Source organism: Macaca fascicularis, chromosome 5, assembly GCF_037993035.2.
Source record: "Macaca fascicularis isolate 582-1 chromosome 5, T2T-MFA8v1.1".
NCBI lineage: Eukaryota > Metazoa > Chordata > Mammalia > Primates > Cercopithecidae > Macaca > Macaca fascicularis.
In genome coordinates, this window is record NC_088379.1 from 178,995,401 (window position 1) to 179,009,915 (window position 14,515).

The 14,515-nt window shown below is 35.9% G+C and overlaps 1 protein-coding gene across 8 annotated transcripts in view; it reads right to left on the bottom strand.

Moving 5' to 3' along the window:
* FBXO8 (F-box protein 8) overlaps positions 1–14,515 on the bottom strand; it is a 55,239-nt gene that overhangs the window by 24,310 nt on the left and 16,414 nt on the right. For 7 of the 8 annotated variants that reach the window (XM_005556324.4, XM_074040774.1, XM_005556320.4 and 4 more), the window contains 2 exons: positions 3,329–3,665; positions 263–389 (listed from right to left, as the gene is read on the bottom strand). The exons of the other annotated variant lie outside the window; for it this stretch is intronic. In XM_005556324.4, coding sequence (XP_005556381.1) covers positions 263–389; positions 3,329–3,657 — 456 coding nt within the window. In that variant the 5' untranslated portion in view covers positions 3,658–3,665. The remainder of the gene's footprint in view (positions 1–262; positions 390–3,328; positions 3,666–14,515) is intronic. 8 annotated transcript variants of the gene reach the window in all.

The following is a 14,515-nucleotide window of genomic DNA, read 5'->3' on the forward strand; positions in this document are numbered from 1 at the left end:
TGTAATCAGGTCAGTAGAGGACTGAATATACATCATGGATGCTGCTACACAAAGTAAGCAGGTAGAAAGATTAGAATGTGACATGGTAAGGCGAAGAAAAATGACTATGTCACATAGCAATAGTTTAAAATACTGGCTTTCTCAGTGATTAAAAAAGCATGTTCAATGACTTTTTATTTTCCCTGCAGTTCATCATATTGGAAAGCTACAGCAAGACAGTAATACAGCTCACTGGATACAAATATTCAAGTTCTTCACTAACCTCATCTGGGTTGGCATTAAAGGTGAGGCTGCCTTCATCCAGCTGCATATACAATTTTCTAAAAGAAAATCCTAAAGGTGGGTTCTTATTGTATATGGAACAGTGACCCCAAGTGGATTTGCACAACCTGTAAAATCAGAGAAAATAAGACAAGAAAACATTACTACATTTAATTTCCTAAGTTAAATATGCATATACATGAAAAAATAGTAACATGAAATAAGACTGAATTTTATAGTTATAAAGTTTAAAATTTTTAAGTTTGTACTTGTTTTCTATTTGTTTACTAGAGTATGACAGATGCTTTAAATTTAGCAATTTTGACAGCATCTAATAAATATGAGTTATAAAGATCAATAATATTCATGAGTACTATCTGAAGTTAAACATAAACTATCATAATAGTAGTAATAATAGCTAACATTTACTGAGTACTTACTAGATGTCAGACCCTATTTTAAGTATTTTTATTGGATTAGCTTGCCTGATCTTCACAACAATCCTATGACGTTGGTGATACAGATAAGAAACACAGAGACAAAACAGTTACCCAAGATCATATGGCTAACATGTATAGATGCAGGATTTCAAACAATGAGTAATCCACAGCATGCAATTATTAACCAAGAATCTAAATAGGGTTTATTAACTAATTCTATGTGCTCTATTGTGAAATAAAACTAAATGGGAGGAAAAGATTGCTGGGCAGGGAAACAACTTTTGTTTTTCAAATAATAAATGTTACAACAGACAAATTAAACATAGAAATTGTTTGTAATGCCACAACTTGAATACATTCATCAAGCTGTGATGTTAAACATAGCTGTTTTTAAGATACTGCTTCAAAAATACTGGTTCTTTACTATCAGAGCGATACATGATTGTTTAGAAATTCTATAAAACCTAAAATACTAACAGTTCATATCTCAAAACACACTGCAGATTGGGATAGTTGTTTCTAACTCTTTACAGAGGCAATAGCTACTGGTTATTTGAAAGCTAAAGTTTTATCTTATAATGCCTGGAAATTCTGGATATCTACCAAAGAGCCTTAAATATAAATGCATTATTCTAGAGACACAGAGAATACTTAAATTATATTCTGATACAATTGTAATGAGTCTTTGTCTCAAAATTATCTCATCTGTTGTGTATTCAAAAGCACCTGCTACTTGTTGAGACAAATGAAACTGTTTACTTTCTTATATTCATTATTAGTTTCTGCCTCAAATTTCCTTCTTTTAATAAACACACAAAGTGCAGGGCAACAAGAAAAAGTTACTGTCTGAGCACATAACATCAACAATTGTGAGGACAAGGGGGTAAAATATCCAATTTAGCATGAGACTATCCTCTTAGTAGTTGATTTATACTGCTGTATTATTTTTACCCACCAAATGAAATCACTGACTGAAAACTGTAAGTATAAAAAATTGTTTAGAATATTATCAATATTTTTTCAGTTTTATTAATCTAGTCCCAATAAAACTCAAAACTAGAGTTTTATTACTAAGCTATGTGAAAACCAGAGAACTTCCCAACATCAATGAGTATTCAATACATCCAAAGTTGAAATTAAAACTAAGCCAGTCTTTAATTTCAAATAGAAGCAATTTATTATTAAGGAGAAAATCCAAGTATTATTAAAATAGGCATAATTATGGCAAACATTTCTTTCACAAATGAAAAATTCAGATTTAAACCTCAAATGAAGAATATATTCTGATTGACTTTGGGAAGACTAGAAATTAAACTTTTTAAAGAAGTTCAAATAAAGAAACAGAAATTAAGTTAGTGAGGAATACTAAAATGTAGAAAAGAGATTATAAAGAATGATCCAGTTTAAAAGTACTTTCATTTCCTCTTCTATTCAAATGATTAAAAAAATTAATAACTTATTTATTTGAAAGACTCCTCTTTAATAGAATTTCCTCACATAGTACTTTCACTATGTCAAACAAATGAATAAAAGAATAACAAGATATGATATTGACGACTTTTATCTATTTAGAGGTTGAGAAAGGACCTATATAACTTGTACTATAACTGTGTGACATTAGAAGACCTAACAGGAATGTCATTACTGAAAATATATTTAGACTAAAGTTTGCAATTTATTAAGTCTCAATTAGATTTCTAGTTTGAAATTACATGAAGTCTTAAAAAGATGTTTGTTTCTAGCTACATTCTATATTTTTATAAAGATCCACTTCAAGATAGTAAGACAAACTTTGGTAAGGGATGCTAAAAGGTCTGAGATCCAATTATTCCATGTTTGGTAATATTCTTAGGCCAAAAAGTCATGTACCTATACTTTTTGTTAAAGTATATGATGCTATTGAAGGAGTAACTTAGGTTCAATAAAACAGATTCTATTCCAGCAAATGTTCTTAGATTTGTGGTTTTAATTCAAACTAGTACAACGTGAAAATTTATATAATCTACTTTAAGTTCAGCAAGTAAATAAAAACAACGGTTTGTCCCCTTGCTTTCTAATATTTGCCTACTTCATTAAAATGCTGGTTAGGAAAAAAAAGTAGATACAATTTTCACCAGTTAAATTTTATTCTAACAAGCACCTTTGAAGAAATATAGAATTGAGTAAAAATGTAAGGCTCTATATGAAGAAAATTAAAAACAGTAACATTTGAGGACTATTCATTGATTTTGAAGTCTGCCTATTCTTCAGATGGGATACCTATGGGAAGCACAAACTACACAGCATGTGAACACTCCAACTTTTAAATTAGAAATTCTCACTCCACAACTTTGCGGTATTTTTAGAATAAAGTGAGAGTTTCTGATTTATAATGAACTGACAGAGCCTGATTGGTAACCTCTCTTCTAATTGTAAAGTTGTTATTCTATTTTCTATTGTCCTCCTTTTCACAAGATCAAATTTGACTGTGATGCTAACTGTATATTTTTCCAGGTTTTAATAAAGAGTATCTCAAAGTACAAGACCAAGTTTAAAGAAAATATTTTGTAATATATATTATTAAAAGAACATTTAAACATGGTTATGTTTAGAGATACTTGAATTCAACATTGGTGGGTTTAACTTACCCTTGCCAGAGAAGTTCATCATTTGCGAGGTCCTGCCAAACACACGAAGCCAAGCAAAGGTCAGTTGCATTCAGGTAGGACAAGATGGTGAAGCTTAGCTCAGGAGGCAGCATTTCCAAATTAATGAATCCTTCCTGTTCTTTTGATTTCCTTGCCTTCAAAAGATGATATATGTCAATGCCTCCTTGGACTTGTTTACGATGATTGCTGTTAGAAATGTTGTTCGCAGCCATTCTCCTGCTCTGCTCTCTAGTGAGGTAGCCTTGCTCACTGTAGCCTTCTTGTTGTAGCTGCTGGTTTCTGACAACTCTCCACAACCCCTGACCCATCTGCAAGCCTGGGAAAAAGCCAGAATGTAATAAGGGTGACATTTAAAAAGTAACCCATTTTCCCCAGTGGTATAACAAATCTGACATGAAGCATTCATTTACCAGAATTAAAACTTCTCATTAAAACCTATTAAAACCAGAAGTATATTATTAAGAATTGCTGAAACATTGTAAGTGTAAATTTTGATAGACAAAGTTTCGGAATTACTTGGTTTGATCATCACCTTTATCCCGGTTTGCTAACTACTTTTAAAGTCCATAGGTGACATAATCATTTTTCACGTGGTAAGATTTAAAAGTTACTGATGTCCTTAATACTCTTACAAATTATAATTATGTGGACTTATGGGCCAGTATCAAATACAGCTCTGATCAGAGCAAAGACTCTAGTTAAAAGGCCTCCAGACCCTGCTTTTCATCACAATTCAGTCTAAGCTAAGCTAGCTCCTTTTAACCAAACTCCCAGATGTGTTAACAGCTGGGAAACAGGCTTTTAGTTTAATTCTTGCCAGTCTACACTTATGTTGTAGACTGTAATAAAATGTAACATAGGCCCTGAAGTCTAATTCAGAAACCTTATAAATTAGACACCTAGAACTCCAAGATAAATGCTCAGTAACAGTGTACTATTTAGTTTTGTTGTTGCCGTAAATTAAAAACTGTAATTTAGATAAATTTTCTAATTCTTCTCCACAAATCCCTATGGATTCTTCAGAAGTACCTGGGAAAAGTCACCAGAAGAAGGCGTGCTCCAGTCTCCCCACTACCATCTGACCTCCCACCAAGGCATTCTACATTTGTCTGTCACGTATATTGACTTCCTCATGTACAAATGTATTACAAAATTCCTAGATCTAGATTTGGCATTGCCTTTTAATAGCTTTTCTAGGGCAAATAAAGTCATTCAGAACAACTAAATCAGAGTTCTTAATGCATATGAATAATTACTTTCATGATCTCTTTTTCAAACAAAATACTTTTATCAACTCAAGTTGACAGCTAATACCTGTGTGTTTCAAAAACTTGGAATACTGACTTTCCCATAAGATCATTAAAATAGTCAAATAATTTTTATAGCATGACCTGAACTTAAAATATAACGTTGTTTTAATTAATTGTTTACAATAAGGACTAACAAAAACAAAAGCAAAAATCCCAAATGACAAAAAAACAAACCAACAGTGACTAGGTATCTTTTAATTACAAATAATTTGAAAATTGAGCAGAACTTCAAAGAATGTCAAAGATACTATTATTGTAGTATTTAAAAAGGTATGATCCACGCATTTATTTACTAAACCTTTGGCTACTGTTTCGATAATGGCCACTAAATTCAGTCATTTGTTGATTAAAGCAGAAAAAATAGTCCAAGATAATTTTTAACTCTTCCCCCACCTTATATTGTCCTGCTTGGAATCCCAGCAGCTTAAGCTATAAAGGTATGGCGGGGAGGTATAACGAGAAGAAACGAATAATTTTAAAATGTAGGCATATTTGTTTTTGAAAAGAAGGCACAAAAGATAACCCTTCTCTCCCTACCACACACACAACACCATGGTATTTCTTCCTAAATAAGTGGTGAAGCTATACAAATAAAATGTTTTAGAAAATACACAATATCAAGAAAATAAAAAGCCACAGACCAGTAGAAAATCTTTGCAAAACACATATATGATAAAAAGACTGTGTATCCAAAAAAGGTAAAGAACTCTTTTTTTTTTTTTTTTAAGTTCATTTTTAAAAAAATTATACTTCAACTTCTAGGGTAAATGTGCACAACGTGCAGGTTACATATGTATACATGTGCCATGTTGGTGTGCTGCACCCATTAACTCGTCATTTACATTAGGTATATCTCCTACTGCTATCCCTCCTCCCCCTGCCCCACAATAGGACCCAGTGAGTGATGATCCCCTCCCTGTGTCCAAGTGATCTCATTGCTCAATTCCCACCTACGAGGGAGAACATGCGGTATTTGGTTTTCAGTTCTTGCGACAGTTTGCTGAGAATGATGGTTTCCAGCTGCATCCATGTCTCTACAAAGGACACAAACTCATCCTTTTTTATGGCTGCATAGTATTCCATGGTGTATATGTGCCACGTTTTCTTAATCCAGTCTGTCACTAATGGACATTTGGGTTGATTCCAAGTCTTTGCTATTGTGAATAATACCGCAATAAACATACGTGTGCATGTGTCTTTATAGCAGCATGACTTATAATCCTTTGTGTATATCCCCAGTAATGGGATGGCTGGGTCAAATGGTATTTCTAGTTCTAGATCTTTGAGGAATCGCCATACTGTTTCCCACAATGATTGAACCAGTTTACAGTCCCACCAACAGTGTAAAAGTGTTCCTATTTCTCCACAGCCTCCCCAGCACCTGTTGCTTCCTGATTTTTTAATGATTGCCATTCTAACTGGTGTGAGATGGTATCTCATTGTGGTTTTGATTTGCATTTCTCTGATGGCGAGTGATGATGAGCAGTTTTTCATGTGTCTGTTGGCTGTATGAATGTCTTCTTTTGAGAAGTGTCTGTTCATATCCTTTGCCCACTTTTTGATGGGGTTGTTTTTTTCTCGTAAAATTGAGTTCTTTATAGGTTCTGGATATTAGCCCTTTGTCAGATGAGTAGATTGCAAAAATTTTCTCCCATTCTGTAGGTTGCCTGTTCACTCTGATGGTAGTTTCTTTTGCTATGCAGAAGCTCTTTAGTTTAATTGGATCCTGTTTGTCAATTTTGGCTTTTGTTGCTGTTGCTTTTGGTGTTTTAGACATGAAGTCCTTGCCCATGCCTATGTCCTGAATGGTATTACCTAGGTTTTCCTCTAGGGTTTTTATGGTTTTAGGTCTAAAATTTGAGTCTCTAATCCATCTTGAATTAATTTTCATATAAGGAGTAAGGAAAGGATCCAGTTTCAGCTTTCTACTTATGACTAGCCAATTTTCCCAGCACCATTTATTAAACAGGGAACCTTTTCCCTTTCTTGTTTTTGTCAGGTTTGTCAAAGATCAGATGGCTGTAGATGTGTGGTATTATTTCTGAGGGCTCTGTTCTGTTCCATTGGTCCATATCTCTGTTTTGGTACCAGTACCATGCTGTTTTGGTTACTGTAGCCTTGTAGTATAGTTTGAAGTCAGGTAGCGTGATGCCTCCAGCTTTGTTCTTTTGGCTTAGGATTGTCTTGGCGATGCGGGCTCTTTTTTGGTTCCATATGAACTTTAAAGCAGTTTTTTCCAATTCTGTGAAGAAAGTCATTGGTAGCTTAATGGGGATGGCATTGAATCTATAAATTACCTTGGGCAGTATGGCCATTTTCACGATATTGATTCTTCCTATCCACGAGCATGGTATGTTCTTCCATTTGTTTGTATCCTCTTTTATTTCGTTGAGCAGTGGTTTGTAGTTCTCCTTGAAGAGGTCCTTTACATCCCTTGTAAGTTGGATTCCTAGGTATTTTATTCTCTTTGAAGCTATTGTGAACGGGAGTTCATTCATGATTTGGCTCTCTGTTTGTCTGTTACTGGTGTATAAAAATGCTTGTGATTTTTGCACATTAATTTTGTGTCCTGAGACTTTGCTGAAGTTGCTTATCAGCTTAAGGAGATTTTGGGTTGAGACAATGCGGTTTTCTAAATATACAATCATGTCATCTGCAAACAGGGACAATTTGACTTCTTCTTTTCCTAACTGAATACTCTTGATTTCTTTCTCCTGCCTGATTGCCCTAGCCAAAACTTCCAACACTATGTTGAATAGGAGTGGTGAGAGAGGGCATCCCTGTCTTGTGACAGTTTTCAAAGGGAATGCTTCCAGTTTTTGCCCATACAGTATGATATTGGCTGTGGGTTTGTCATAAATAGCTGTTATTATTTTGAGGTACGTTCCATCAATACCGAATTTATTGAGAGTTTTTAGCATGAAGGGCTGTTGAATTTTGTCAAAGGCCTTTTCTGCATCTATTGAGATAACCACGTGGTTTTTGTCTTTGGTTCTGTTTATATGCTGGATTATGTTTATTGATTTGTGTATGTTGAACCAGCCTTGCATCCCAGGGATGAAGCCCACTTGACCACGGTGGATAAGCTTTTTGATGTGCTGCTGGATTTGGTTTGCCAGTATTTTATTAAGGATTTTTGCATCGATGTTCATCAGGGATATTGGTCTAAAATTCTCTATTTTTGTTGTATCTCTGTCAGGCTTTGGTATCAGGATGATGTTGGCCTCGTAAAATGAGTTCGGGAGGATTCCTTCTTTTTCTATTGATTGGAATAGTTTCAGAAGGAATAGTACCAACTCCTCCTTGTACCTCTGGTAGAATACGGTTGTGAATCCGTCTGATCCTGGACTTTTTTTGGTTAGTAGGCTATTAATTATTGCCTCAATTTCAGAGCCTGCTATTGGTCTATTCAGGGATTCAAATTCTTCCTGGTTTAGTCTTGGGAGAGTGTAAGTGTTCAGGAAATTATCCATTTCTTCTACGTTTTCTAGTTTATTTGCGTAGAGGTGTTTATAGTATTCTCTGATGGTTTTCAAAAAACCAGCTCCTGGATTCATTGATTTTTTGGAGGGTTTTTTGTGTCTCTATCTCCTTCAGTTCTGCTCTGATCTTAGTTATTTCTAGCCTTCTGTTAGCTTTTGAATGTGTTTGCTCTTGCTTCTCTAGCTCTTTAAATTTTGATGTTAGGGTGTCAAGTTTAGATCTTTCCTATTTTCTCTTGTGGGCATTTAGTGCTATAAATTTCCCTCTACACACTGCTTTAAATGTGTCCCAGAGATTCTGGTATGTTGTATCTTTGTTCTCATTGGTTTCAAAGAACATCTTTATTTCTGCCTTCATTTCGTTATATACCCAGTAGTCATTCAGGAGCAGGTTGTTCAGTTTCCATGTAGTTGAGTGGTTTTGAGTGAGTTTCTTAATCCTGAGTTCTAGTTTGATTGCACTGTGGTCTGAGAGACAGTTTGTTATAATTTCTGTTCTTTTACGTTTGCTGAGGAGTGCTTTACTTCCAACTATGTGGTCAATTTTGAAATAAGTGCAATGTGGTGCTGAGAAGAATGTATATTCTGTTGATTTGGGGTGGAGAGTTCTGTAGATGTCTATTAGGTCCGCTTGGTGCAGAGTTGAGTTCAATTCCTGGATATCCTTTTTAACTTTCTGTCTCATTGATCTGTCTAAGGTAGACAGTGGGGTGTTAAAGTCTCCCATTATTGTTGTATGGGAGTCTAAGTCTCTTTGTAAGTCTCTAAAGACTTGCTTTATGAATCTGGGTGCTCCTGTATTGGATGCATATATATTTAGGATAATTAGCTCTTCCTGATGAATTGATCCCTTTACCATTATGTAATGGCTTTCTTTGTCTCTTTTGATTTTTTATGGTTTAAAGTCTGTTTTATCAGAGACTAGGATTGCAACCCCTGGTTTTTTTTGTTTTCCATTTGCTTGGTAGATCTTCCTGCATCCCTTTATTTTGAGCCTATGTGTGTCTCTGCATGTGAGATGGGTCTCCTGAATACAGCAAACTGATGGGTCTTGGTTCTTTATCGGATTTGCCAGTCTGCGTCTTTTAATTGAACCGTTTAGTCCATTTACATTTAAGGTTAATATTGTTATGTGTGAATTTGATCCTGTCATTATGATATTAGCTGGTTATTTTGCTTGCTAGTTGATGCAGTTTATTCCTAGCATTGATGGACTTTACATTTTGACATGTTTTTGCAATGGCTGGTACCTGCTGTTCCTTTCCATGTTTAGTGCTTCCTTCAGGATCCCCTGTAGGGCAGGCCTGGTGGTGACAAAATCTCTAACATTTACTTGTCTGTAAAGGATTTTATTTCTCCTTCAGTTATGAAATTTAGTTTGGCTGGATATGAAATTCTGGGTTGAAAATTCTTTTCTTTAAGAATGTTGAATATTGGCCCCTTCTCTCTTCTGACTTGGAGAGTTTCTGCCAAGAGATCTGCTGTTAGTCTGATGGGCTTCCCTTTGTGGGTAACCCGACCTTTCTCTCTGGCTGCCCTTAACATTTTTTCCTTCAACTTTGGTGAATCTGACAATTATGTGTCTTGGAGTTGCGCTTCTCGAGGAGTATCTTTGTGGCTTTCTCTGTATTTCCTGAATTTGAATGTTGGCCTGCCTTACTAGGTTGGGGGTTCTCCTGGATGATATCCTGCAGAGTGTTTTCCAAGTTGGTTCCATTTTCCCCGTCACTTTCAGGCACACCAATCAGACGTAGATTTGGTCTTTTCACATAATTCCATATTTCTTGGAGGCTTTGTTCATTTCTTTTTACTCTTTTTTCTCTACACTTCTCTTCTCACTTCATTTCATTCATTTGATCTTCAATCGCTGATATTCTTTCTTCCAGTTGGTCCAGTCGGTTACTGAAGCTTGTGCATTTGTCATGTAGTTCTCGTGTTATGGTTTTCATCTCTGTCAGTTCTTTTAAGGTCTTCTCTGCATTGATTATTCTAGTTATTCATTCATCCATTCTTTTTTCAAGGTTTTTAGTTTCTTTGTGCTGGTTACGTAGTTCCTCCTTTAGCTCTGAGAAGTTTGATTGACTGAAGCCTTCTCTCAACTTGTCAAAGTCATTCTCCGTCCAGCTTTGTTCTGTTGCTGGCGATGAGCTGTGTTCCTTTGGAGGGGGAGATGTGCTCTGATTTTTTGAATTTCCAGCTTTTCTGCACTCCTTTTTCCCCATCTTTGTGGTTTTATCTGCTTTGATCTTTGATGATGGTGACATACTGATGGGGCTTTGGTGTGAGTGTCCTTTCTGTTTGTTAGTTTTCCTTCTAACAGTCAGGACCCTCAGCTGTAGGTCTGTTGGAGTTTGCTTGAGGTCCACTCCAGACCCTGTTTGCCTGGTATCAGCAGCGGAGGCTGCAGAAGATAGAATATTGCTGAACAGCGAGTGTTGCTGTCTGATTCTTGCTCTGGAAGCTTCGTCTCAGGGGTGTACCCTGCCGTGTGAGGTGTGAGGTGTTGGTCTGCACCTAGTGGGTGATGTCTCCCAGTTAGGCTACTCAGGGGTCAGGGACCCACTTGAGCAGGCAGTCTGTCCGTTCTCAGATCTCAACCTCCGTGCTGGGAGATCCACTTCTCTCTTCAAAGCTGTCAGACAGGGGCATTTACCTCTGCCGAGGTTTCTGCTGCTTTTTGTTTAGCTATGCCCTGTCCCCAGAGGAGGAGTCTACAGAGGCAGGCCAGCCTCCTTGAGCTGTGGTGGGCTCCACCCAGTTTGAGCTTCCCAGTGGCTTTGTTCATCTACTTAAGCCCCGGCAATGGTGGGCGCCCCTCCCCCAACCTCACTGCCACCTTGCAGTTAGATCTCAGACTGCTGTGCTAGCAATGAGGGAGGCTCCGTGGGCATGGGACACTCTGGATCAGGTGTAGGATATAATCTCCTGGTGTGCTGTGTGCTAAGACCCTTGGTAAAGCGCAGCATTAGGGTGGGAGTTACCTGATTTTCCAGGTGTTGTGTGTCTCAATTTCCTTTGGCTAGGAAAAGAAATTCCCTACCCCCTTGCACTTCCCAGGTGAGGCGATGCCTCGCCCTGCTTCAGCTCTCGCTGGTCTGGTCAGGCTGCACCCATGGACCAGTGCCAACTGTCCGACATGCCCCAGTGAGATGAACCAGGTACCTCAGTTGAAAATGCAGAAATCACCCGTCTTCTGTGTTGCTCACGCTGGGAGCTGGAGGCTGGAGCTGTTCCTATTCGGTAAAGAACTCTTAAACCTCAGCAATAAGGAAATAATCCACTTTAAAAAATGAGTGAAAGATCTGAATAGACACCTCATCAAAGAAAATATACAATGGCAAATAAGCATATGAAAAGATGCTCAACATCGTATGTCATGAGGGAATTGAAAATAAAGTAACAATGAGATATTACTACAACTACTACACACCCATTAAAAGAGTATACCCAAAAGAGTGACAATACCAAATGCTGGCAAGGATGTAGGAATGCAAAATGATACAACCACTTTGGAAGACAGGTAGTTTCTTTAAAAATTAAACATACTTTGTAGGATTCAGTATTAGCATTCCTTGGTATTTATCTAAATAAAAGTTTATGTCCACACAAAAACCTACACGTGAATGTTTAAAGCAGTTTTGGTAATTAATTTTCAAAATCTGTAAGCAACTATGATGTACTTCATTATAAGAATGTATAAATAAGCTGTGGTACAATATATCTATACAATTGAAAATTATTTAGCAGTAAAAAGAGAAGAGTTATCAAGCAATGAAAAGACATGGAGGAACCTTAAGTGCCTAATACTAATGTTAACTAAAAAAAGCAAATCTAAAAAAGTTCCTTACTGTATGATTCTAATTACAAGATATTCTGGAAAACACAAAACCATGGAGACAGTAGGAAAGATTAACGTACAAAAAATAGAGAATGTCAACAAACAATTACAAGTTTTATATTTGTTTAATGTTTAAATGTGCCATGTCACATTACAACATAAGTACAACTTAATTTTGACACAAATTGAACATTTTAAGTCTACTAATCATAAAGAAAAGTATTTTATTTTCACCATGGTTATTCCTCTGTTTAACTCAGCAAGAAAATATCTAGAACTTACGTTAATTGCTGAGCTCACCTCGCAGAGCTGTTATTTTAAATAATTAAATTTATTTTTCTCTTTTGTTTTTGTACCACTAAAGGTAAATTATCAAACATGGTAACTGCAGTATCTGAAGCCTCAATATTTAAAGCATTTATTAACAATTTCAGTATTTTCCTACAGAATCTTTCTAGTGGCATATGGTGAAGCAGCTGTTGCTACTCTTAGGCCTGTTGCTAGGGAACAAAGAATCAGGGTGATTTTCCTAGGCTCTGGACTTTAATGGAGATCACTTAAATTAATCACACTGGATAATGTGATTCAGAAAACATCCAGCAGGTAGAAAGAGGTAAAGCCAGCAGCTGGTTCTTTAAAAAACTAATAATTAATAATGGGGAGGTTGGAGGGTTGAGGCTCATGTATACATAGTTCAGACAAAGAAAACTGCAAGATTATACCTTATTTTCTGTATTTCTACTGCTAAACAATACTGAAAATTGTCCCCTTGGGACTTTCATTTCCCTTTAAAGCAGTTCTTGATCCTAGGTAAAAACACAGTAATGATAAAGCACTCTGAGAAAAAGTAATATCATGAGTTTAGCACTTGGAGAAAGAAAAGGGAGTCTATAGTGTTCTGCCCCCATTCCCTATCTTCCTTAGCGTAATAGGGATGCGAAACATGGGTGTAACTGTCAGAAAAGCTTTAAAACTCTCAAAATGACATGACATCCATTGTGTAAGTTGTAAAGCAAGTCATGGAGGGAGTACAGTGGTATGGATTTTGAAGTCAGAAGGAACTGAGTTTAAATCCTGACTTTATTAGTTATTACTTACAGGACCTTGGGAAAGTTACTTGACTACTCTGAGCTTTGGTTTCTTCATGTACAATGCAAAAAAATAATAATGATAAAAATATCTATAGCTCAAAAAGCTATTGTGTTAAATAAGATAATGTACATAAAGTTCATTTCATGGCTAACAGTCAACTAACAGTCAATATGTTAGATATTACTTTGACAAGCATATTTTCATCAAGTGAAAGTAAGCACTTTCATAAAGCTTACTTAATGATACTTCAACTGTTCTGATGTCCTGCCTGTTGAATAAGCTTATTTGTTCATGTTGCTACTTGTACAGCTTTGTAGGGCCTCTACATGCAATTCGCCTCCTTTAGTTATTTCATATTTTGACCATGTTTTAATTTTTATCTTCTTGTAAATGTAATTCTTTTATATCAATGACCCAGCAACAACAACAAAAAACTCTAGAAAACAAAAAAGGCTGTGTTGTCTTTCACAAAAAATTGTAAAACTCAGCATGCCTGAGGATGGTGTCAATAGCAGTATCATGAAATAGGTCTTTGTGTTATTGTTAATAATCGGTCAAGATGTGGCTAGGTGTGGTGACTCATGCCTGCAATCCCAGCACTTTGAGAAGCTGAGGCAGGAGGACTGCTTGAGACCAAGAGTTCAAGACCAGACAGGGCAACATAGACCCCGTTTTCACAAAATACAAAAAAAGTTAGCTAGGTGTGATGGTGTATACCTGTAGTCCTATCCACTCAGGAGTCTGAGGCAGGAAGATCACTTGAGCTCAGGAGTTTGAGGTTATAGTGAGCTATGATCACACCACTGCACTACAACCTGAGTGACAGAGTGAGAAATTGTCTCTAAAAAAAAATTAAAATTAAAAATTAAAAGAAAATAAGCTGTCAACACTGGCTCTAAAAGAGATGTAGAATATGACGCAGTTTCATGCTGGGTTCTTCTATGATTTCAAACTCTTGAAAATAGTGTTTAGACTGAACCAATTAAAACTTAATTTCAAAGTATAAAGTCTTCAGATTTGTCTTAAAAGTTTTAATAATATCTTGTTATAACGATTTTAAAACTGAAACATAATATTATAAAAGATATAGTACTGTCCTGTCGCTTGCAGAAATTGTTAGGTAAAAAAGACAGCTGCAATGTGGAATCACTGAATACGCAAAAAGTTTCAAATTGAAAAAAAATTCAATACAAAAGAAGTTTTTGTATTTGAAATCACTAGTTTTGGTGTAAATATGGATTCTGTGATGAAACTACAGCTTTATTTGTTCACTCAAAATAGGTGGAGAAAATACATATTTATTTCTTAGAAAAAATATTTACTCTTCTAAGAACATAATTAATCTATGTTAGTCTATCTCATATAGAAATAAAAGAAATATGATGCTTCTTGTTATTCATGGCAATTACATTCTTTAAAGTTTCTGCAAACACTGAATTAGCAA